Source organism: Salvelinus alpinus, chromosome 28 (genome assembly GCF_045679555.1).
Source record: "Salvelinus alpinus chromosome 28, SLU_Salpinus.1, whole genome shotgun sequence".
NCBI classification, from domain to species: Eukaryota; Metazoa; Chordata; class Actinopteri; order Salmoniformes; family Salmonidae; genus Salvelinus; species Salvelinus alpinus.
The window spans coordinates 5,742,256-5,768,318 of NC_092113.1; the positions used below are offsets into that span (position 1 = coordinate 5,742,256).

The window sequence follows — 26,063 nt, forward strand, 5'->3', positions numbered from 1 at the left end:
TGCTAAATGGCAGAGTAGCAGCCCAATACAACAGTGGTCACCAACCTTGCTATTGGAGAAATGCAGGGCGTGCAGGCTTTTGTTTTATCCCAGTAGTAACACACCTACTTCAGTCAATCAACTTAGTCGTTTGATTAGTTGAAATGCAAATGAAATCAAACTTTGTTTAAACACTCTAAAACATAGATATCGGTTCCAGGAACAAAATTGGTGACCTGACCCCTGTCATAAATCAAGCAGCAAGCAGGAGGGATTTTTAGAATAGACTTGCCTGGAACCTGATGGTTATGTGTAATGTTCTTCTTTTTTTAAATATATATTTTTTTTATAAAGCTAACTGATGAGTGGCTGTTTGTTTTGTTCCCAGGTTGCCTGGAGATAGCCAAGGAGTTCCGCTCGCAGGAGATCGACGGCCAGTCTTTGCTGCTGCTGAAAGAGGACCACCTCATGGGCACCATGAACATCAAACTGGGGCCTGCGCTCAAGCTCTTTGCTGAGATCAGTATGCTGAGAGACTCGTAACCCCTCCTCTCTGGAGCCACTCCACACTGCCGGAAAGTGTCCAGAACACCGTAATTATACGGTACTCTGACCAGGCTCAAGCCTACCGCTGTGGCAGGTTGGTCCCACGGGGGTGGAGGATGGACGAAGGGTGTCTCTCTGTTTCATAGAAGCTGAGGGTCCATAGCATATTGGCAACGCTATCTGAGTTTAGAGCTTTGCCTCTTTGGACTCTCCTATGCAATGCAGGACCTGTTAGATACTGAATGAGTTGTACTGTGGATGTTGTACTGTGCACAAGGAACTTATCCAGCTAGACTCAAATGGACAAGGTGGTACTTAAGTTCATAAATGCCGTTACTAGTAGTTAGAGATTCTCTGGTACATCTGTATACTTTTAGCCAGTAGTTCTGAAAGTAGTGCTCACGAGCCAAAAGTGGTCCCTGAAAATTGCGTACTACATCACATATGTGCACCACGTCATTGCTCTCGCTCTGCTGTGTGCGTCTTGCTAGCTGTCACTCAAATAGTGAGGGGCTGAAGCACATTGGTTGGAACTCGAGTTGTTAGGGGGCTGGCCCACGTGGGGGTAAATGGCGCCACACAGCTTCCAGTAAACAGCCTCTTTCAAACTAGGATTTTGTGGCTAATTGAGGTAAAGTAATTCTGCTCATAGATTATGCATGTATGAACTACACATGTCACATGCAGCATACCACCCTGCATACCACTGCTGGCTTGCTTCTGAAGCTAAGCAGGGTTGGTCCTGGTCAGTCCCTGGATGGGAGACCAGGTGCTGCTGGAAGTGGTGTTGGAGGGCCAGTAGGAGGCACTCTTTCCTCTGGTCTAAACAAAGATCCCAATGCCCCAGGGCAGTGATTGGGGACACTGCTCTGTGTAGGGTGCCGTCTTTCGGATGGGACGTTAAACGGGTGTCCTGACTCTGAGGTCATTAAAGATCCCATGGCACTTATCGTAAGAGTAGGGGTGTTAACCCCGGTGTCCGGGCTAAATTCCCAATCTGGCCCTCAACCATCACGGTCACCTAATAATCCCCAGTTAACAATTGGCTCATTCATCCCCCTCCTCTCCCCTGTAACTATTCCCCAGGTCGTTGCTGCAAATGAGAACGTGTTCTCAGTCAACTTACCTGGTAAAATAACGGTAAAATAAAAAAAATAAAAAAAATGCACCAAATACAACAGGTGTAGACTTTACAGTGAAATGCTTACTTACGAGTTAAAATATGAGGCAAATATTTGCTCAATTAAAAGGAAATGCACATCCAGCCTGAAGGAGGTTTAAAAATATATGAACTCCGCAAAAAAATAAACGTTTTCTCACTGTCAACTGCGTTTATATTCAACAAACTTAACGTGTAAATATTTGTATGAACATAATATTCAACTGATACAACCTGAACAAGTTCCACAGACATGTGACTAACAAATTGAATGTGTCCCTTAACAAAGGGGGGAATCAAAAATAACAGTCAGTATCTGGTGTGGCCACCAGCTGCATTAAGTGCTGCAGTGCACCTCCTTCTCATGGACTGCACCAGATTTGCCAGTTCTTGCTGTGAGATGTTACCCCACTCTTCCAGCAAGGCACCTGCAAGATCACAGACATTTCTGGGGGGAATGGCCCTAGCCCTCACCCTCCGATCCAACAGGTCCCAGACGTGCTCAATGGGATTGAGATCCGAGCTCTTCGCTGGCCATGACAGAACACTGACATTCCTATCTTGCAGGAAATCACGCACAGAATGAGCAGTATGGCTGGTGGCATTGTCATGCTGGAGGGTCATGTCAGGATGAGCTTGCAGGAAGGGTACCACATGAGGGAGGAGGATGTCTTCCCTGTAACGCACAGCGTTGAGATTGCCTGCAATGACAACAAGCTCAGTCTGATGATGCTATGACCCTCCACCTCCAAATCCATCCCGCACCAGAGTACATGCCTCGTTGAAAAGCTCATTCCTTCGACAATAAACACGAATCCGACCATCACCCCTGTTGAGACAAAACCGCGACTCGTCAGTGAAGAGCACTTTTTGCCACTCCTTTCTGGTCCAGCGACGGGTTTGTGCCCATAGGTGACATTGTTGCCGGTGATGTCTAGTGACATCAGGCTTGTAGGCCTGCCTTACAACAGGCCTACAAGCCCTCAGTCCAGCCTATTGTGGACAGTCTGAGCACTGATGGAGGGATTGTGCATTCCTGGTGTAACTCGGGCAGTTGTTGCCATCCTGTACCTGTCCCGCAGGTGTGATGTTCAGATGTACCGAACCTATGCAGGTGTTACACGTGGTCTGCCACTGCGAAGACGATCAGCTGTCCGTCCTGTCTCCCTGTAGTGCTGTCTTAGGCGTCTCACAGTACGGACATTGCAATTTATTGCCTTGGCCACATCTGCAGTCCTCATGCCTATGGCACTTTTACGCAGATGAGCAGGGACCCTGGGCATCTTTCCTTTGGTGTTTTTCAGAGTCAGTAGAAAAGCCTCTTTAGTGTCCTAAGTTTTCATAACTGTGACCTTAATTGCCTACCGTCTGTAAGCTGTTAGTGTCTTAATGACCGTTCCACAGGTGCATGTTCATTAATTGTTTATGGGTCATTGAACAAGCATGGTAAACAGTGTTTAAACCCTTTACAATGAAGATCGGTGAAGTAATTTAAAAAAAAAACGAATAATCTTTGAAAGACAGGGTCCTGAAAAGGGCGTTTCTTTTTGCTGAGTTTATATGCTTAATAGTCACAAGTTGCGGAGCTTTCTGTCAGTCAGTTTTTTTAAAATTGTGAGGTAGTTGCATCTGGATTACTTCGCCATTGATAATATCCACTGAGTTTACAAAACATAACACCTGCTCTTTCCATGACATAGACTGGTGAATCCAGGTGAAAGTTATGCCCTGACAAATTGAGGCTGTTCTGAGGGCAAAAGGAGGGGGGGTGCAACTCAATATTAGGAAAGTGTTCTTATTGTTTTGTACACTCGGTGTATATTTGATTCTTGACTGGAAGTTGGTGTTTGGGGTTTTTCGGTCTAGGTTAACCTGCCTAGGACTGTATTTTGATTTGTAAGGTTATTAACACCATCCAGTGCACAGGACAGTACACAATGTTACAGTTCACGCCTTGAATAGGTGGGTTGTGATACTTACTGAAGTATTTTTGTATATAAATTCAACAAAATAGCCTAAAATCATTGCATCCTTTTTATTTCTTGCCGTTTTTACAAAACGGGTATTTTAAGGATTCTAAATTTGAATAATTGTTTGCTTTCTTAATTTATTGTCCTGTGTCAATGTTCTTTCTACTTCTGTGAATGTCATTTTCAAAGGGACAAGCCTTAACCATATGTAGTTGTCTGTCAAACTAGCCACCAGGTAGGGTCCCTGGCCTCCAGAAGTCTGGGGTAATGGCAATCGATTACTCTTACAAACTCTAGTGCGGAACTAAGAAAACAACTGTCATTCCAAGTTTGTATTATTTTTGTGATATACTACTAGGGTTTTAATTGGACAGGAACATGGAGGGACGTTCAGGTTCCCCCACCTATTTTGGATGAAACTTGTGACATTTTAAATCATCTAAATCAATACATTTTTGGGAACCGCACCATTCCCAATTCCATTTTGTACTCCGTATCATATTGAAGGGATAGTTTACACAATGAAATGCAGATTTAAATAGAAAATCACTCAATGTTTTTTTTGGTCATCACTGCAACATGTCCTGCAGCGTTTTTATAGACTTTGAAACCTGCTGTAACCCTCAAACCAAAGTGTCCCCGGCATCATGTTTGTATCTGATGTTTAGGATTAGAAACTCACTTTTCATTCTTCAAGTTCTAACCTTGTTGAGTATTTGTATTTATGGAACTAGTTCTCGTATACCACATTTTGTACTCCAAAAATAAAACCTTAAAATGGTATGTGTGTACACTTTTCTGCAGTGATAAAAGACCATACCATTTATTATGAATATACAGTATCTACATCACAACAAAGTGCAGTTGGAAAATGTTTTACTTAGTGAATACATTTAATTGAAATGTATTTTGAGTGGAGTCTCCTGTACAAATAATCAGTCAATGACAGGGGAAGTGAGAGATTAATTAATTAGAACTATTCAACTGGCTGATACAAATGTCTTTCACATATGCTTCTCTAGTGCATAGACTGAGATGCCATGACCCCTAACAGTATGCGTATAAAGCTTATTATAATCTGACATGGTGAGAAACCAGCAACTACAGCAATTGACAAATACAAATCTTAGTCCAAACATATTTTGCTTGAAACTGACAAAGAAAATGAAATGGGATGTCGCCTTTTAGAAAGGTTGGCAGGTGTCCATTTTAACAGCCAGTACATGTAGCAAATGTGCAGCTCTCACAGGCATGAGGATGGGCAGCCACACCTGCTGTTCACAACCACTACAATTACCACATCTTCCCATAACTATTTATACAAACGCATACCGACACATGCAAATACTGTACATTTAGAAGCGTGTGCATGCACACACACATGGTATTTATAGTTTTTCACAATATTACAGAAAGAATCCACTAATTAGCCAATTGACTTAACACTTCATCCATATTTGAAAATAAATGGGAAAATACCAATGTTTGTCAGCCAATCAATCATCGGGTCACTCCTTCCTTTTCAAAATTACAGTTTGGAAGCTCAGTTGCTAATTAGATAGATCGGTTTCCCAACCCGGTCCTCACCTAGACTCCGGATGCAGTTTCTCATGAGTGCCCCCTACTGGAAAATGTTATGAAGTGCAGCTTTAACTCACCTAACCTTGCGAAGGATACCCCGGCATCCTTGCTTTGGCACAAAGGCATGAATTCTTCGGGGAGAGAATGGTGTGCACACAAAGCCACTGTGCTGGTCTTGCTTAAACGTCCCTTCACTGTCCAACGTTTCCTCCACTGATTCCAGAGAGAATATGACATCTCCTTCCTAGGGAGAGAATAGAAAACAAAAATGGATCATTGCAGCAGCTAGGCACAATGGGTATAATAGTGTCCAGCTCACTCTCTAAGAGGGATATTAGAAAAAATACATCAAAAAACATACGTACTGATTTACAAAGTTAGATAAAACCTATGGTACGAATTTCGGCAGAATCAACGGACTTCCCTACTAACGGGCCCTTTGTTACGCTACGTGTCGTGATGGAAAGCGGGGTAAGTTGGACTTCGATGGTTCCCTTGATCCGGCCTGTACTCCTGGGTGGATGCACCAGGAATCAAATCTCATTCAAGTACATATTCATAAAAGCTCAGTTTTTCCCAAAGTGCTGATTGATACTTACCTTGACAAGAACAGCATTAGACATCTGGCAATAAGCCACGAGGAGCAGGACAATAGAGAGCAGTCTTCATCTTTTCTGTTTCTCTGTGATACAGTATGTTCTGTTTCTGGGTTTCTCTCTTAACGCTGAAATTACGCAATACGGATTGAATAGAGCCTTAACTTTCTATTGCTGTTTAGAGTCACTATAAAAGTTTAGACTTAGGTGGACACTATTCCACAATTTCTTACAAACAATAAATTGTGTTTTAAACTTTGACTTTATTATGGAATTTTTAATCGGTTCCCTTAGTAAACCACCAACTCAATAGGGTTTTGTTCTTTTTACAGTGATTCAGTCATAAACTTAACAAAAAAAGAAATGTCCCTTTTTCAGGACCCTGTCTTTCAAAGATTATTCGTAGAAATCCAAATAACTTCACAGATCCCTCCATCAATGCTCAGACTATCCGCAATAGGCTGAGAGAGGTTGGACTGAGGGCTTGTAGGCCTGTTGTAAGGCAGGTCCTCACCAGACATCACCGGCAACAACATCGCCTGTGGGCACAAACCCCCCGTTGCTGGACCAGACAGGACTGGCAAAAAGTGCTCTTCACTGACGTGTTATGGTTTTGTCTCACCAGGGGTGATGGTCGGATTGGCGTTTATCGTCAAAGGAATGAGCGTTACACCGAGGCCTGTACTCTGGAGCGGGATCGATTTGGAGGTGGAGGGTACGTCATGGTCTGGGGCGGTGTGTCACAGGATCATCGGACTGAGCTTGTTGTCATTGCAGGCGATCTCAATGCTGTGCATTACAAGGAAGACATCCTCCTCCCTCGTGATACCCTTCCTGCAGGCTCATCCTGACATGACCCTCCAGCATGACAATGCCACCAGCCATACTGCTCGTTCTGTGCGTGATTTCCTGCAAGACAGGAATGTCAGTGTTCTGCCATGGCCAGCGAAGAGCCCGGATCTCAATCCCATTGAGCATGTCTGGGACCTGTTGGATCGAAGGGTAAGGGCTAGGGCCATTCCCCCCAGAAATGTCCGGGAACTTGCAGGTGCCTTGCTGGAAGTGTGGGGTAACATCTCACAGCAAGAACTGGCAAATCTGGTGCAGTCCATGAGGGGGAGACGCACTGCAGTGCTTACTGACTGTTACTTTTGATTTTAACCCCCCCCCCCATTTGTTCAGGGACACGTTATTCAATTTCTGTTAGTCACATGTCTGTGGAACTTGTTCAGTTTTTGTCTCAGTTGTTGAATCTTATGTTCATACAAATATTTACACATGTTAAGCTGAAAATAAACGCTGTTGACAGTGAGAGGACGTTTCTTTTTTTGCTGAGTTTATTTGTGTTGACAGCATATGGACTCTACTCAATTTTGTATAATTGCATTGTATGAATGCAGTATTATTGTATTTTGAAAGTTACATATCTTGAAACTTGATTTACTGACATGCAAAACATTTTGGGACTATATCAACAATGGACTAATGAAACAAATCTCCAAATATCGTTTTTGGGTGGCGTTTTCCTTTAGGCCAGGGACCTCTGCACTTGCCTTCTAACCTGTGGAGACAAAACATTTAGACAACAGGATTTTCTATCCCAAGGTCTTTTGAGGCACCTAAATGAATTAAAAGTGAGAAAAGTGGACATTAGGTTACAGAATTGTCACCACAGTCATATTTTGTTGTGAGACGAATAACTATTATAGTGACGACAGCTTCTTTCATTGAAGTAACAAGATAACAGAGAGAATGTGTGACCACAGTATAACAACAAACAATATAACGCACCCATTTCATTTAACCTTCATGAAACCTTAATGATGGATCATTCAATAAGAATAACTTCATGCAAGAGACCGCATTATATTTGCATGGAAGACAATTGACATTGAAGATAAGATAATTATAAAACGACTTACAATTGCACTACTTTACAGAACACAATAACAAGGCCCTCTGACATTCACTGTAGGAAAAACAACAATTTACTCATTCATGTGACGTCATACACATAAAAAATAAGCATTTGAAAGGGTAGAAAAATAAAAATTCCAAAGTCTCTGCACACTGTTCAGGCTCTGAAATGATCCACTTAAAATCCAGAATTCCATCTGTGATTCCATACAATAAAAACAGTTCAGGGTTTAACTGTTGAAGATTGGCCGTCGAGCTATCCGGAGCACTTTGTAAGTGTTGAGCCCAGGAGAGTCGAATCCAGGCGACACGCCCTTCTTGTTGAAATAATAGAAGTTAAAGAGTTGCCTGTCCTGGGTCTCCAGAGACACTGACATGCTGTTGACCTTAAGTTTGCAGGGGTACTCCCCCTCAAACACCACCCTGAACACCCTCTCCTGCAGGAAGTCCAGCCTGATAGTCCTGTACTTGGCCAGTATCATGGTGTCCACCTGGGGCCCAAACTGCTGCATGACCAGCACCCCGCCCAAACTCGCCTTTATCTCATAGAAGGTCATGTTCTGGTAGGTGAAGAGGCCCACATAGGGCGTGGGGTCGGGCGGCGGCGAGAGCTTGCGCTGTGCATTCCTGAAAGCGCTCTCCATGGCTGGGATGAGGTGGCTGTAGGCCTGGGTGACCAGATCCCCGTCCATTGTTGGCGGCCTCACCCCGGCCATCAGCACCACCAGGCCCAGCTTCAGTCGGGGAACCAGGGAGAAGGTGGTGGCGTAGCCGTCCAGGTCTCCGTCCTTACGAACCACCTCGTAGCCCAGCTGCTCGTTGACCTCCCAGGGCGTGCCGGTGTAGTTGGCGAAGTAGCCCTGGTGGCAGCGAAACAGAGGGGTCAGCAGGGTCTTCAGGGTGTCATGTTGGAGGAGGGGCCGGCTGTAGGCCCCCAGAAGCACCATGGCCAGTTTGGCCATGTCGGCCGCCGTGGAGTACATCTGGCCAGCGGGCCGATACCAGCCCAGGTCGTAGAGGGGTGCCGATTGGCCGCTGCTGTACACGCCCACCGCCATCTGGCTCTGAATGGCTGGGGTTATATCAAAGCCTGTGTCCTCCATCCCCAGCTGCTCCAGGATGTTGTCGGACACCCAGCTCTCGTAGTCGGATTTCGCAAAGTTCTCGGCCAAGACATTAGCCAATAAAGAGAAGGCCACATTGCTGTAGTGACATCTAGGGGAGCAAGAGGAAGTATTGGTGATTTTTACATTTAAGTCATTTTAGCAGACACGCTTATCCAGAGTGACTTACAGGAGCAATTAGGGTTAAGTGCCTTGCTCAAGGACACATCAACAGATTTTTCCCCTAGTCGGCTTCGGGATACATACCAGCAACCTTTCGGTTATTGGCCCAACGCTCTTAACCACTAGGGTACCTGCAACCCCATGTCACAGTCACATTAAATCACCACCACCCTTTACCAAAATTGACTGGATAAGCTCTTAACAGGAAGGGGAATGAGGTGCATCTTACTTGGTGCCTGGGTCTGCCACTAGGACATCATCCTGTAATAGATCTATAGCAGCCTCTGTGTCACCACCCCAGAGTAGATTTGTTGCCCGAAGCCGCCTGGGTAACCCTGAAGACGAAACAAATTCTGGAGTCAAAAGAATGTCAAACGTTCTGGAGTAAAAGGAATGTACAAGGGAACAGCCTTTATCACGTAGTGCTTTCCTCAGGTTTAATCCAGTGAGAGTACAGTACAGTATATTACATTACAGCACAGTCAGAGGCATCTGGTCAGGAGAAAAGGCTAATAGGCCAGGAGCTTATTACCTCCATCTTTAGGGACAAGTCTCGATCTAAGTATAGCCTCTCTCTCCATTCACGTAATGGCCAGGGTAGGCTAAGGTTAATGTACAGTCATGAAGATGAAGAGTGCCTTCACCAGAGAGCTGACCGGCCATCCTGCGCAGGGTGACAGAGGGAGAGCGTGGCTGGGTATCTCTGTCAGAACCAGCCTTGACATCCACAACTTCCCGCCGCTTCCCCAGCGGGTTCTTGATGGTGAAGTTTGCTGCATACTTCTCAAAAGGGTCATCCAAGGAGGCCACCTTCCCCTCCTCCCATAGCTTGTACAGCATCAGTGTTGGGAAGATCTTTGAGAGACTAGCAATTCTGTTGGGAAAACAATTGTCGAGTGTTATTACTCCTGCAACCATTCACATTTGTGGCAAATCCCCCAAATATTCTCATTGTCAACCTGACCCAGTCTCTGGAAATAGATACAAATCTGTCACAGAAATCATGTAAATCTCATCTAACATGCTTCTAACAAATGTTTTAACAACAGAGGAGGGCAGAGCTCACCTGTACACTGTGTATTCATTGGGTGGAGGCGAGGAGGGATCACTCCCGTTCCTTCTGCCAAAGTTTCCGTTCCACAACACAGAATCGTTGAAGACAACGATGGCAGACAGAGCTGGTAGTGTAGTGTCATGAATACTTAACCTTAGGACAACATCTATCTGTATGGGGAAAAAATTGCATCTTGTGAAGAAAAATGTGCATGTCGTGCATTCTGCCTCAAAAACAACACAGGGCAAATCTGTCATGTTTGAGAAAGTAAAGTAAAGTCAATGCCAAATAGGCAGCTGTACATGTCTGTATATCTAGTCTAGTGCTTGTCTAATTCACGTTTGGTTATCAATCAAATTCCATTCATGATCTCGCAATTGAAATGTTATTGTTGACCTTTTCTAATGCTTCCTTAAGTGCAGGGATGGGATGTTCCAGGAGTACTGGCTCAGGGAAACGAGGGCACATCTTTTCCTCCTTCACCTCAATGTTCACAACATTGTCTGTGAACAGAAAGAAAGGGGATGTAACAAGTGCAGGTGGTGAATCACACTTCACGTGGTACCAAATTGGGCCATTAAGCCAGTTCACGTCTACCAACGCCAATCATTTTCAGTTGCAACAGAAAAAGACTGTATAAAAATACTTTTTGAGTGATGGAAGTTCACCAATTATCTTTGGCACCATGGTCTCTGTTTGAGTGATGGAAGTTCACCAATTATCTTTGGCAACATGGTCTCTGTTTGAGTGATGGAAGTTCACCAATTATCTTTGGCACCATGGTCTCTGTTTGAGTGATGGAAGTTCACCAATTATCTTTGGCAACATGGTCTCTGTTTGAGTGATGGAAGTTCACCAATTCTCTTTGGCACCATGGTCTCTGTTTGAGTGATGGAAGTTCACCAATTATCTTTGGCACCATGGTCTCTGTTTGAGTGATGGAAGTTCACCAATTATCTTTGGCACAATGGTCTCTGTTTGAGTGATGGAAGTTCACCAATTCTCTTTGGCAACATGGTCTCGTTATGTTAAAATTGTGGCATTTAAACATTGTGGTTGTTTTATGTCACCTTATCTCACATATTAGTTATGTCATTTACTATCTGATGTGAGGATTTGTATGTGTTACAAATGGTAGACAATGCTCATTCTGTTGCCAGTTTATGTTTCTGTCATTCTGTACCAGGCTATGTACAGCAGGGCCGTGCTCAGACCTTTCACGGGGCAGGTGCTCAAAATGAAAAAAGGGCACCCTCCTGAGCCTATGGCAACAGACGAAGAACCCCTTAAGGTTCTAGATAGCAACTTTTTTTCTAAGAGTTTAGTGAATTTTAAGCACAGATTCAACCACAAAGACTAGGGAGGTTTTTCAAAGCCTCACAAAGAAGGGCACCAATCGGTAGATGTGTAAAAAAATTTAAAAGCAGACGCTGAATATACTTTTGAGCATGGTGAAGTTGTTAATTAGGCTTTGGATGGTATATCAACACATCGAGTCACTACAAAGACACATGTGTCCTTCCTATCCCAGTTGCCAGAGAGGAAGGAAACTGCTCAGGGATTTCACCATGAGGCCAATGGGGATTTTAAAACAGTTACAGAGTTTACTGGCTGTGATAGGAAAAAACAGAGGATGGATCAACAACATTGTAGTTACTCCAAGATACTAACCTAAATGACAGAGTGAAAAGAAGGAAGCCTGTACAGAATACAAATATTCCAAAACATGCATCCTGTTTGCAACAAGACACAAATACTGCAGAAAATGTGGCAAATGTTTTACTTTTTGTCCTAAAGACAAAGCGTTATGTTAGGGGCAAATCCAACACAACACATTACTGAGTACCACTCCTCATATTTTAGAGACTTACCCAAAAATACTATGTAACAGCTGTAAACACCACCAAAGGTGCTTCTACAAAGTATTGACTCAGGGGTGTGAATACTTATGTGAATTAGATTCATTTCTAAAAACAAGATTTCACTTTGTCATTATGGGGTATTGTGTGTAACACCACAAAATGTGGAATAAGTCAAGGGGTATGAATACTTTCTGAAGGCACTGTACGGTGGTTAGCTAGAGTGTAGACTACCTGTGTTGCTGCTGCTCTGCTGCCCTGACAGTGCAACCCCTGACTGAAGAAGGGTCGGAGGTCAGAGGCTCGCAGATGCAGCTGCTCCTCTCTAAGTCTTTCTGCTTCGCTCTGCTGCGCATAGGCTGTCAGCCAACCAGACCAAATATTGATAATGATGTAAATCAAGTGTTATCAAGTGTTCCTCAAATCTTATGCTGCTGGGGGTGATGGTATAATTATAATATAAATAATAACTATACCACCAACCAAAAGTACACTTGGTGAGTGAGAGGACAAAGGGGCAGGTGCTCATGGCACAGGTAGACCCCTATCTGTGCACATGCCTGATCTACAGTATGTGTCCTGTACAGGAACACCCACTTTCGTACCACTTCATACTCTTCCTCCCTCCCGCCCCCGGTGTTAAAGCCTGCATTAAAGGGCCCGGTAATCCAGCAGCTTTGTGTAATCCCCAGCAGCCCCTGCAAACGAGCAATTAAGCCAAAGAGGATAAGGAAGCTACATGAACAAAAGTGTTTCCATGTTAAAACCCACATCTAAGTATTTTTGTCTGCTTGGGCGAAATGGCTACACTTCAACGGTCCCCCATTAGAACACACTCACAATTCAAGAATGGCTCTTGAATCAGTGGATGTATGGAACCACACATGGGATGGGAAATTCTCCTTTGACTCTTACCTATTATTAATTTTGGCATCCTGTACTGCCAAATAAAGCATCCCGTCATGACCAAGGATATTAGCAAAAAGACCACCATGCCTAACTTGGTCCATTTCACCTTCATCTTGCTGGTCTGGTGGTCTTGCCCAAGGTTGGACAGGCTGGAAATGACATGAAAGTTAGTTGCACCTCTTACAGTCTTTATCAATGGGATCCTAATTGTCCTCAATCAAATACATTTCCCAATGAAGTATTCTTTGGCATTCTTTGGCATGGATAAATTGGTTAGTGGATAAAAAAACGTCGGATTAACACAACAGTAGTTAATGTCTTTCCAAAAGAAAACATGACATTGAAACAGAAGCTTGTTGCATCAAGCCTATAGTAGCCTATAGCAATACAAGCCTATAGCAATACAAGCCTATAGTAGCCTATAGCAATACAAGCCAGAACACTGTCAATCCCAAATGCTAATGCAATATGTACTTTCATAGATAGAATCCTGTTGACTGTATAGATACAGCGCAGCGGATTTACCACTCAATATGCTCACTTTTCCAGCTGAGAGCAGTTCCACAAGACCCAAACTTCTCACATCACTGATGTTTCATCTTCAGTCGGATGCTAGCAAAACCCCACCATCCAACCTATCCAGTTACTTCAGTACTCTTTCACCGAGACATACAGTACAGTAACCAATGGCTCCCAATCATTCACTTGCTACCTGCTACTACCTACCCACACTTAATCCTAGTCGGTGATCCCTGAATGGGTGATTCAATTCCCTGTCCGCAAACTAGGGGCCGTGACGTCATAATCTCCAGAGATTCTGCTGTAAAGCCATGCTGGAGAAGGCCTAGGAGAGGAGGGAACCCTTAAGCTCTCATCCTCAGCAATATAATCAGTTCAAGCCGAACGGGGGGAGGGCGAATTGATTCACTTCACAAATCACACTATATACCAGGGTTCCCCTAGCAAATAAAACCCGCTGGTGATTTTATTTGCAACCTCAAGTTTTCATTTAGAAATAAATATTTTTTATTATAATATAATTTTCCTTGTTTCAGCTCAGCATCATAAACAAATTGGCCAGCTGGTGGTTTTATTTGCATCCTCAAGTTTTCTTTTAAATATATATATTTAATTATTATATAATTTTCCTTGTTTCAGGTCAACATCATAAACAAATTGTACATATAGTACCAGTCAAAAGTTTGGACACACCTACTCAATCAAGGGTTTTTCTTTATTTTTACTATTTTCTACATTGTAGAATAATAGTGAAGACATCAAAACTATGAAATACCACATATAGAATCATGTAGTAACCAAAAAAAGTGTTAAACATATATTTATATTTTAGATTCTTCAAAGTACCCACCCTTTGCCTTGATGACAGCTTTGCACACTCTTGGCATTCTCTCAACCAGCTTCATGAGGAATGCTTTCCCGACAGTCTCGAAGGAGTTCCGACATATGCTGAGCAAATGTTGGCTACTTTTCCTTCACTCTGAGATCCAACTCATCTCAAACCATCTCAATTGGGTTGAGGACGGATGATTGAGGAGGCCAGGTTATCTGATGCAGCACTCCATCACGCTCCTTGGTCAAGTAGCCCTTACACAGCCTGGAGGTGTGTTTTGGGTCATTGTCCTGGTGAAAAACAAATGATAGTCCCACTAAGAGCTGGCATATCACTGCAGAACGCTGTGGTAGCCATGCTGGTTAAGTGTGCCTTGAATTCTAAATAAATCCCAGTGTCACCAGAAAAGCACCCCCACACCATCACACCTCCTCCTCCATGCTTCACGGTGGGAACCACACATGCGGAGATCATCTGTTCACGTACTCTGTGTCTCACAAAGACATGGTGGTTGGAACCAAAAATCTAAAATGTGGACTAATCAGACCAAAGGACAGTTTTCCATCGGTCTAATGTCCATTGCTCGTGTTTCTTGGCCCAAGCAAGTCTCTTCTTCTTATTGGTGTCCTTTAGTAGTGGTTTCTTTGCAGCAATCCGACAAGGAAGGCCTAATTCACACAGTCTCCTCTGAACAGTTGATGTTGAGATGTGCCTGTAACTTGAACTCTATGAAGTTTTTATTTGGGCTGCAATTTCTGAGGCTGGAAACTCTAATGAACTTATCCTCTGCAGCAGAGTTAACTCCGGGTCTTCCTTTCCTGTGGCGGTCCTCATGAGAGACCATTTCATCATAGCGCTTGATGGTTTTTGCGACTGCACTTGAAGAAACTTTTAAGGTTTTTAAATTTTCCGCATTGACTGACCTTCATGTCTTAAAGAAGTGATGGACTGTCGTTTCTCTTTGCTTATTTGAGCTGTTCTTGCCATAATATGGACTTGTCTTTTACCAAATAGGGCTATCTTCTGTATACCAACCCTACCTTGTTACACACAACTGATTGGCTCAAATGCATTAAGAAGGAAAGAAATTCCACAAATAACTTTTAACAAGGCACACCTGTTAATTGAAATGCATTCCAGGTGACTACCTCATGAAGCTTGTTGAGAGAATGCCAAGCTTGTGCACATCTGTCATCAAGGCAAAGGGTGGCTACTTTGAAGAATCTCAAATATAAAAAATATTTTGATTTGTTTAACACTTTTCTGGTTACTACATGATTCCATTTGTGTTATTTCATGGTTTTGATGTCTTCACTATTATTCTACAATGTAGAAAATAGCACAAATCAAGAAAAACCCTCCAAACTTTTGAATGGTTCTGTATGTACATATATTTGAATTACAAAATAAAACAAGGTGAAATAAACATAACATAACCAACAAATACCAAAACAAAAAAAACATTCAAAAACAATAGGAATTATACATTCCCTTTCAGTTCTCTGCTCTTAATTTTTCATGACTTAAATGTTCATTAATTTATTTTCCTTACATTCCTTACATACCATTAATTTTCCTTACATACCATTAATAATTGGCTGTAGTGTGTAAAATACCTCTAACAGAGTATAGAGTCCTATACAGCAAGATATTTAAAATCAAATCAAATCAAATTGTATTTATTTTCTACAACAAAGCGACCAGGGTCCACTTGACCTATAAGTTCATTTAATTTTTATATTGACACTTCTTAGGGTATCTGCAAGTTTAGGGGGAAGAGATAGCAAAAAGTGGTCCCATATTGTATAGATATCTCCTTCCTTGTTCCTAAATATAGCACTCATGTTCTCCAGTGCCAATACTTTAAAGATCTCACAATACCACTGATTTATTGTTAGTGGCTGGTCTTTTATCCAGTTAAGGAGAATGCATTTGCGGGCCACAAAGAGTAATGTTTTAAGAAGATTGAGCTGTGCTAAGGTACGTGAGGGCCTGTTCCCAACTACAACCAGTACAAATAGCCATGTGAACATACCCCCAGCTCCGTTTTGACATTTTCCCAGAAGTCCAAAACAGATTGCCACGAGGGCCTTTTTCCTTCTTACACTTCAACACGTATCTGAGAATTCTGCTTTCATTTTATTACATACACTACAGGTCAAAAGTTTGGACACACCTGTCACGCCTGCTCCCGCTCCCCCTCCCTGGAGTTCGAGGGCGCCAGGCTGCCCATCATTACGCACAACTGTCACCATCGTTACGCGCATCACGTCTTTGGACTCACCTGAACTCCATTACTTTGTTGATTGCCCCTCCTATATCTGTCTGTTCCTCCGTTTGATCCCCGTGTCAGCATTAATGTTATTTTGTTTCCCCTGTCCAGACGCTGTTCGTGTTCTGTTTCATGTCCGTCGATTATTAAATATTCACTCCCTGTACTTGTGTCACGCCCTGATCTGTTTCACCTGTCCCTGTGATTGTCTCCACCCCCTCCAGGTGTCCCTTATTTCCCCGAGTGTATTTATCCCTGTGTTTCCTGTCTCTCTGTGCCAGTTCGTCTTGTATTTTTGGTCAAGTCAACCAGCGTGGTTTTCCCCATACTCCTTTTCTATTCTCTTTTGCTAGTCTTCCCAGTTTTGACCACTGCCTGACTCTGGACTACTTTCCCGCCTGCCTGATCATCCTGCCTGCCCTGACCTTGAATCTGCCTGCCCTTCGGTGCCTATTGAACTCTGAACTGGTTTTGACCTTTTGCCTGTACATGACCGTTCTCTTGCCTACCCCTTTGGATGAATAAACATTGTAAGACACCAACCATCTGCCTCCTGTGTCTACATCTGGGTCTCGCCTTGTGCCTTGATAACTTGCTTCTTATCTCCCAGTGTCTGTCCTCACAACACCTACTCAGTCAAGGGTTTTTCTTTATTTGTACTATTTTCTACATTGTAGAATAATATTGAAGACATAAACTATGAAATAACATATGGAATCATGTAGTAACCAAAAATAGTTTTTTTTTTGGTTACTACAATGTAGAAAATAGTAAAAATAAAGAAAAATCCTGGAATGAGTAGATGTGTCCAAACTTTTGACTGGTACTGTATAATAGGAATCCTATGAAGCCTTTGCATAATCTTCTTTTGCATTTATTGCACCTTGTTACAGGTGAACAGTTGTCCTGCTTCGAGCATAGCCTTTGTCCAATTTTGAATTTCTGGGCCCAAGTTTTCTGAACACAAAACACACATACACATATATATATGTATTCATTGTTGGACATAAAAGACTGTAAAAGACTGTAAAAACACCTCCAAGTGATTTTAATTTTGGAAAACTGTTATCAAGTATTCCCACGGATAATATACAAACACATGTGATCGTATAATGTAAGCAACGTTTGAAATTATTATGTTGGGATTCTTGCCGTCAGTTTGCAGTCTACAAATTATTTGTAATTATGTTGCGGCCACCTGACCATCTGCTTAAGAAAAAAAAACGGCCCTCGGTTGAATCTAGTTGATAATCCTAGCTTTATACCATTCTGTTAATTACACTTTTGATTTAAGAATAGAGACATGGTTGGCATGACCATTAGAGATCTATGATAAAATACTTTTTGATGATTGTAGATGTGGTCTAAACAGAAACTGGCCATGTACATTTGACATGTAACATTAATCTATAACACTTTCTACCTCCACCAAGTCATTAGGTTTGCTGCTAGTTGGAGTGGATCTTCTTGACCCTAATCAGTCCGGCTTCAAGACGGGCCACTCAACCGAGACTGCTCTTCTCTGTGCCACAGAGGCTCGCTGCTCTTCCAAAGCTGACTCTCTCTCCTCTGTTCTCATCCTCCTAGATCTATCCGCTGCCTCGACGCTGTGAACCATCAGATCCTCATCTCCACCCTCTCAGGGCTGGGTGTCTCAGGCTTTGCACACTCTTTGGATGCATCCTACCTGGCAGGTCTCTCCTGCCAGGTGACAGAGAGGATCTGTGTCTGCACCATATACTCTCACTACTGGTGTCCCACAGGGCTAGGTACTAGGCCTTCTCCTCTTCTCTCTAAACATCAAGTCCCTCGGCTCTATCATATCCTCACATGGTCTCAACCTATCAGTGCTATGCGGATGACACTCAACTACTTTTCTCCTTCCCCCTTCTGACACCCAGGTGGCGACACGCATCTTTGCGTGTCTGGCAGATAACTCATCTTGGATGTCGGCCCACCACCTCAAGCTCAACCTCAACAAGACGGAGCTGCTCTTCCTCACTCCAAGACCTCTCCATCACTGTTGACAACTCCATGGTGTCCCCCTCTCAATGTGCAAAGAACCTTGGCGTGACACTGGACAACACCCTGTCGTTCTCTGTAAACATCAAAGCAGTTACTCACTTCTGCAGGTTCATGCTCTACAACATCCGTAGAGTACGACCCTACCTCACACAGGAAGCGGCGCAAGTCCTAATCAAGTCACTTGTCATCTCCCATATGGACTACTGCAACTCGCTGTTGGCTGGAGTCTCCGCTTGTGCCACCAAACCCCTGAAACTTATCCAGAGCGCTGCAGCCCGCCTGGTGTTCAACCTTCCCAATGTCACCCAACTCCTCTGCACACTCCACTGACTTCCAGTTGAAGCTTGCATCCACTTCAAGACCATAGTGCTTGCCTACAGAGCACCAAGAGTAACTGCCCCTTCCTACCTTCAGGCTATGGTCAAACCGTCTGCCACCTCTGGTCTCTTTGCACCGTACGGGAGGGCAGCTCTCGCTCAGCCCAGTCCAAGCTCCTCTCTGTCCTGGCTGCCCAATGCTGGAACCAGCTTCCCCCTGAAGCTAGGAAAGCAGAGTCCTTGCCCATCTTCTGAAAACATCTGAAACCCTACCTCTTCAAAGAGTATCTTAAAGAGTATCTTAACCCCCCCCCCCCCCCCCCCCCCCCAACTTGACTCTTTTCACCCTTACTAGCTCTGACTTTGCTGATGTACTTACTATGACTGTGATATGCGGTTGTCCCAAATAGCTATTTTAAGATGAATGCACTAACTGTAAATTGCTCTGGGTAAGAGTGTCTGCTAAATGACTCAAATGTAAATGTAAAAAAATGTGCTTACGGCATTGAAGATGATCAATATTACACGAGCCAGGTCCAAATTATAGTTCACCACTGCCTTAGTCTCTTGTGACAGCCCGAGTAGCTGAGAGTTGGTTCTAGGTGCCGAGATTACCACAACCTGTATGTTGCTTCGGATTCTGCTTTTGCCAAATAGACAAGGATTACATGGGTATGACATATGTTTTATGCACTCAGTTACATATATGTCAGCTTTCTTTACCTTCTCACAGTCAAGTGGAAAATGTGTGTGTGTCTGCAAATACTAGTTTCACTCTAACTCAAGTGTAACTTTCATTAGGAACTGATTATGATTTATCCTCAAGACGAAGGTATAAAGCCTAGTAATGGACCACTATAATTTTCAGTAATCTTCCACCATCAAACACTACACACTATACACACTGTAGACCAAACACATCACACGTCAAACTTAAATTGGTTCAAGTCACTGCAGTAGAAATTAATTATATTTACTGATGAGATTTATTGATGATGACATTTACACAATTTACTCTGTTTTTATTCCATGGCACTTCATATGCTGTCTGCGGAAGGTTTATGAAAGCAATAGATATCATAAGATGAGTACATATGTATGAGGAAAAGTTTGAGTTTTATAAGAACAGGTAGTACAGATATCAAATATTAATTTGATCACCATGTTTTTGCAGGAAATTTCCTACACAGCAGGAAATCGAGAACTTGGGACTATAAGGATCTATCTGAATTTTTGTAAAAATTAAGTTATTAACATAGTCCTGTTCTGTTCAATGTTCTCTACCTATATAGTATTCTAAATATCCCAATTCATGTTCAAAAGAATACAAGATAAAAATTGCTGACTCCGTTCAAACCAATGAGGGTTCAGGACTTTAAAGGCAATTATCTCAGAATCATATTTTTGCAGATAGAACCCAAGCTCTCGAAATGCAAACTTGTAGTGTATTCAAGGTTTAAAAAGACTTCTTAAGTTTTTTATTTTGCGCTAACAAAAAATTGATCAACCCCTACAAAAATGTTAATTCATTATATGTGCTGCAGGATCATTTTCCTGCTGTGAGAAACTGGTCAAATTAAGATCCTACATCTGTAGCAAGCAGATGGGTAGGAAGCTGCCCACTGAAGAAGGCGAAAGCTGCATCGTCTGTGTATGTTAGCAACCTGATGCAGTAGAAAAATTAAGAAGTAAGCTTGACGTCTTTTTTAGTGCGGACCAATCTCAAATATTTTACTTATCTGAATTCCGGGGTTTTACGCACTACATTTTCTTGGGGAGAGCGCGATGGTCTTCTTTTGATGGGTAGGAAGCTCAAATAACTAAGAGAGACAGATACAGTAGCTGCACCCTTAATTAAGTTATGATGCATGATATAACAGTACTGACATACAGTATGAGCTGTGACTGTGATATGGACGTGGGAAGTCAGATCCACCATATGCTCTCATACACTTTATCAGAAATGAAAAATGTCTGCCCATATCATAATTATCCTCTGTTGTATGAAGTCTCAATTTATGACCATGACCCAAAAGCCATTCAAGAGTTATGTGGTTATTACCGTAATGCTTTCCAATCAGACCACAAGAGGTCAGTAGATACTGTTGCTGTAGCCAGCCGTGGCACAATCATCACATAATACAGGATTTGGATTTGATAATAGCAACAATGATAGCAAAACTAGGCACCACTAAGGATTGATTGGATTTCTCCAGGATCCAAGTAAAGCCAGCAACAATATTAGCATTACAATTTGGAGTTGTGAATGCACTGATATATTTTTAATTGATTGTGTTTAAGAAACACATTTTCCTCTATTAGTTTACACAGAGTAGGTTCTAGATATACCACGACGGCTCTTACAGAATCCAAACAAATGTAAGCTTTTAGAGGAGGCTAACCACTTCATATCAGCTAACCACTTCATATGTATCAGCTAACCACTTCATATGTATCAGCTAACCACTTCATATGTATCAGCTAACCACTTCATCTCAGCTAACCACTTCATATGTATCAGCTAACCACTTCATATGTATCAGCTAACCACTTCATATGTATCAGCTAACCACTTCATATGTATCAGCTAACCACTTCATCTCAGCTAACCACTTCATATGTATCAGCTAACCACTTCATATGTATCAGCTAACCACTTCATATGTATCAGCTAACCACTTCATATGTATCAGCTAACCACTTCATATGTATCAGCTAACCACTTCATATGTATCAGCTAACCACTTCATATGTATCAGCTAACCACTTCATATGTATCAGCTAACCACTTCATATGTATCAGCTAACCACTTCATATGTATCAGCTAACCACTTCATATGTATCAGCTAACCACTTCATATGTATCAGCTAACCACTTCATATGTATCAGCTAACCACTTCATATGTATCAGCTAACCACTTCATATGTATCAGCTAACCACTTCATATGTATCAGCTAACCACTTCATATCAGCTAACCACTTCATATGTAACAGCTAACCACTTCATATGTATCAGCTAACCACTTCATATGTATCAGCTAACCACTTCATATGTTATAGAAATCAGCTGTTGTTTTCTTGGAGAAGAAAAGCATGCACACGTTTAAAAACCAAAGCTACTTATCTTTTATCTATAAAATGTCTGGCACAACCAGAAAAATTTATTTTGACCACTTAAACATATATATTGGGATTCCTCCTCTGTAAACCTCATTAGCCTCATGATGTGCGTGTAGAGAAGGAGAGTGTCATTTAATACAAGGGCATTTGTTTCCACGTTTCCTCTCCTTGCCACATGTAGTTGATTACCTTTGACCTTTTTCAAAGGCAGGTGAGGAAGGGACTGAAGAGAGAACGCAAGGAAATTTTCCACAGGAGAGGGAAACCCAGGGACAGTCCTGCTGTCTCCAAGGCCCCACTCCATGTATAGTCATTCCGGTTGCAGTTGACAATCCTATTTCTGTCTGTGTGTTTTTTGTAAGGTTAATTGTAAGTATTCTGAATACAACTTGTTTGGTATCTTGTGGACTTGGAGACAGCCAGCGAATGTATTTCTTGTGTTTTTTTACATTGTGTTGATCAGTACATTTAAGGGATTGACTTATTTATATGCATGAAGCACTTTAGTCTTTACGACCCCTTTGATATTTAATCTCTATTTAGTGATGACTTTTACATGCCTTCCATACCAGTACCCAGTTCAGGTATTTGTTGACCCCGTCCTATCCTAGAACCGCTTTACAGGCTGGGATTTAATCAAACCCCCATAGCAATGTTTACCCAGTGTCTTTGTTTAAAAACGTCACCCTGCGCGGGAAGTGCTGCTCAACGGAGCAAAGGTCCTCCAACTTCCTGACTTGACTTCATTAGTATCCGTTTGCATCCCAGGCAGTCGGCCATACAGTACAGACAAAACACAAAGTGAAAGCGGAAACCATCCTCAGAATGGACTACTGCATGTGGGTGGAGGACGAAATCCTTGCTGTTCCTAAGTTTCAGAGCCTGTCTTATATTCAAAATGTGTGTTAGATGTGCTTATGTGTCTGATTATGGACTGTACCAAAATGCAAGAGTGAGGGAGAGTGCAAACGAAAGCTTTTCAAGACACCTTTCCACCTTTGCTCACACAAGTGAAAAGAGGAAGCTTCTATTTGCTGTCCATATCTGACCCCTCCCATCTGTGACCTCCTCACTGCAGCCAGGCAGGAGAGAGTGGGAGGTCACTGAGCAGTGGACTCACAGACAGACAGACAGACATTAACCCCATCCAGCATGAATAGTCTTCTCTTCACACTGGCATCATACAGGAGTCAAAGTGAGATGCTAATTACAATCCAGAGAGACAGCGACAATCCCAAGCATTTATGAATTGTCTAAAATAAAGAGCTGGTGAATTCGCGGAAGAACAATATCTGGCACATGCTCCAGATATTAAATTACTCATTAACTATTTGCTTTTACCTGCAGATGCGTGGCAGTCTTTGCTGTTCACTCACTGTGTCTCCAGAAATGTCTTCCAGAGCAGGCTTGTGTCACCTCCGCCAGCCATGTCAAAAAATGTTTTGTGCACCCGCACTTCAGTACGCATCATTATCAAAGACAAGATCACTGGGTGTGTGGGACTGGGAATAGTAATTTCAGGAAATAGTTATGATTTATGGTGGTGAAATATTTTAGTAGTACGACATACATATTAGGACATCTTCAGACATCCACCTTGGACCTCATCACCTCTCCACCTCACGCCACACCCTGTGTAACCTCCCTCAGCCCTGCACTATTCAGGAGACACCCCCGCCTAGGTTCATCTCACCAAGCCACACTGACCATTTTTACCCTATTCTTTGCAATTAATTAGATTTCTATGGCTGCAATAACGCTTCTCCAGTAAAGTCTTATATCCCAAGCACTGGTATTTGCCTGGAGGTCACATTTTCACCATCATTTTCAAAATAATCCCTGATGGCTTTGTTGTGTCTTTACAGACAGGAAACGGTCAAGGGTGCTGTTTGATCATAGTCTGAGTCTGCAGAATTTACCAAATCAGGGAAGCGAGTAGGTGGGCGTCTTTTCCTAACGCATGATGTAAGCCCATAGAATATGTAATTCTATAAAGAATACCTTTATCCCAGACCACATTAGTTGTATAGCTCTTTTGTACACTGTAAAAATGTTTTATATTGTTGCCATGGCTGTGCTTATCTGTGTGTGTGTGTGTATATGTGTGTGCTTTATCCCTTTGTATTTTAGGGTATGAGCTGATATATATATATATATATACAGTGCATTCGGGAAAGAATTCAGACCCCTTTACTTTTTCAACATTTTGTTACGTTACAGCTCTTATTCTAAAATAGATTATTTTTTTATTCATCAGTCTACACACAATACCCCATAATGACAAAGCGAAAACTGTTTTTTTCATTCAAATTTATAAAAAATTTAAAACTTAAATACCTTATTTGCATAAGTATTCAGACACTTTGCTATGAGACTCGAAATTGAGCTCAGGTGCATCCTGTTTCCATTGATCATCCTTGAGAAGTTTCTACAACTTGATTGGAGTCAACCTGTGGTAAATTCAATTGATTGGGCATGATTTGGAAAGGCACACACCTGTCTATATAAGGTCCCACAGTTGACAGTGCAGGTCAGAGCAAAAACCAAGCCATAAGGTCAAAGGAATTGTCTGTAGAGCTCAGCGAAAGGATTGTGTCGAGGCACAGATCTGGGGAAGGGTACCAAAAAATGGGTGCCGCATTGAAGGTCCCCAAGAACACAGTGGCCTCCATCATTCTTAAATGGAAGAAGTTTGGAACCACCAAGACTCATCCTAGAGCTAGCCGCCCGGCCAAACTGAGCAATCCGGGAGAAGGGCTTGGTCAGGAAGGTGACCAAGAACCCGATGGTCAGAGCTCCAGAGTTCCTCTGTAGAGATGTGAGAACCTTTCAGATGGACAACCATCTCTGCAGCACTCCACCAATCAGGCCTTTATGGTAGAGTGGTCAGACGGACGGCACTTTGACACACCTACTCATTCGAGGGTTTTTCTTAATTTTAACTATTTTGATTTGTTTAACACTTTTTGGGTTACTACATAATTCCACGTGTGTTATTTCATAGTTTTGATGTCTTCACTATTATTCTACAATGTAGAAAATAGTCAAAATAAAGAAACCTTGAATGAGTATGTGTCCAAACCTTTGACTGGTACTGTGTGTGTATATATATACATAACATTCATAAAAAAATGTGTGGCCGACTTAGTTACTTCCCTATCTAGCCTGGTTGCGTAGCTAAATTTGCCTGTGTGACTGAATCTACATTAATAAAGAGATGAGTGTAGTCAGTGAAACAAACCAGCTTTCCTGTTCAATTTATGACCCACAAGTCAAGACAGATTAGACTTGATCAGGTCGTTGGTGCCATGTGTGACCTACAATGTGCTCAGCTCGTATTTGCAGACTAGAGGGTCGCTGATCTCCCTGGGCAAAGGTTTCCATGGGAACGACCCCTGGATCCTCTAATCTGCTATTTTGCAGCCCTCGCTCATCTTGAGGCTGAGTTATGTTGGATTCCTTTATGTCAGTCCCATATCCTTCTGCTCTATTTCCTCACCCTAGACCCACTCCCTATTTGCCTCCCCGCGCCCCCACCTCCCTCTCTCCCTCTCCTGTCGTCAAGCACTCTGCTCTATTTTTTCCTCCTTACATGTTTGTCTACTATAGGCATTTGCAGTGAATCGGCCTGGTTTTCCCACTGAAATCCAAGTGGCATGTTTCACATTCATTTGCAATGGGATCAGAAAATAAATAAATTGAAACAAACAATTGATGGCATAATCTTTGATATACATTTTTCCACAACACACATGGTATGATTCATTTATATAAATATTCTAGATGTAAATATTGAATACACGTCAACTTGACTGGGATGCTGTGTCCTCATTTTGTCATTCCTTTAAGGGGTCTTGACAGGCAGCACAGGCACACAGATACAGGGCCAGCCTGCTACATACTCTCTGATTCAGGAGCGCAACTTTGGTTTTAGAAGTCGGTGGGACATAATATATATATTTTTTTGTTGTTTATCCAGTAGGATACACTCCAAACAGCATACCTGACCGCTCGGGGGCGTCCACATAGTCCTAAAGCACACTGTTGCCTCATTTTGTATCACATTCCAATGATAAAATTGGGGGGGACAAAAATGCAATTTCAGAATGCGGGGGGGAC

General features: G+C 42.5%; 2 protein-coding genes across 15 annotated transcripts in view; one reads left to right on the forward strand and one right to left on the reverse strand.

Moving 5' to 3' along the window:
• The window catches only part of LOC139557011 (polyhomeotic-like protein 2), a 48,268-nt gene extending 43,833 nt beyond the window's left edge, over nucleotides 1-4,435 (forward strand). For all 13 annotated transcript variants that reach the window (XM_071371290.1, XM_071371288.1, XM_071371289.1 and 10 more), the window contains one exon: nucleotides 368-4,435. In XM_071371290.1, coding sequence (XP_071227391.1) covers nucleotides 368-522 — 155 coding nt within the window. In that variant the 3' untranslated portion in view covers nucleotides 523-4,435. The remainder of the gene's footprint in view (nucleotides 1-367) is intronic.
• Nucleotides 4,436-7,796: 3,361 nt separating this feature from the next.
• LOC139558029 (putative beta-lactamase-like 1) lies at nucleotides 7,797-12,999 on the reverse strand. 2 transcript variants are annotated; one of them, XM_071373446.1, is made up of 6 exons: nucleotides 12,863-12,999; nucleotides 10,485-10,591; nucleotides 10,101-10,258; nucleotides 9,679-9,908; nucleotides 9,264-9,369; nucleotides 7,797-8,963 (listed from the first exon to the last, which is right to left on the reverse strand). In XM_071373446.1, the coding sequence occupies exons 1-6, from the start codon at nucleotides 12,966-12,968 to the stop codon at nucleotides 7,979-7,981; spliced, it is 1,692 nt and encodes a 563-aa protein (XP_071229547.1). In that variant the 5' UTR covers nucleotides 12,969-12,999; the 3' UTR covers nucleotides 7,797-7,978. The 2 variants fall into 2 exon arrangements, with proteins under 2 accessions (XP_071229547.1, XP_071229546.1); XM_071373445.1 differs by having other exon boundaries at nucleotides 12,857-12,999.
• Between the last annotated feature and the right edge of the window lie 13,064 nt (nucleotides 13,000-26,063).

What these genes read in the sequence shown, in the direction of transcription:
- LOC139558029 (XM_071373445.1), bottom strand. Translation starts at nt 12,968, where the DNA reads ATGAAGGTGAAATGGACCAAGTTAGGCATGGTGGTCTTTTTGCTAATA. An exon ending in TTAAGGAAGCATTAGAAAAG is followed by an intron (nt 10,259 to 10,484) that starts GTCAACAATAAC and finishes TTCCCCATACAG; the next exon opens with ATAGATGTTGTCCTAAGGTT. An exon ending in AATGAATACACAGTGTACAG is followed by an intron (nt 9,909 to 10,100) that starts GTGAGCTCTGCC and finishes TTTTCCCAACAG; the next exon opens with AATTGCTAGTCTCTCAAAGA.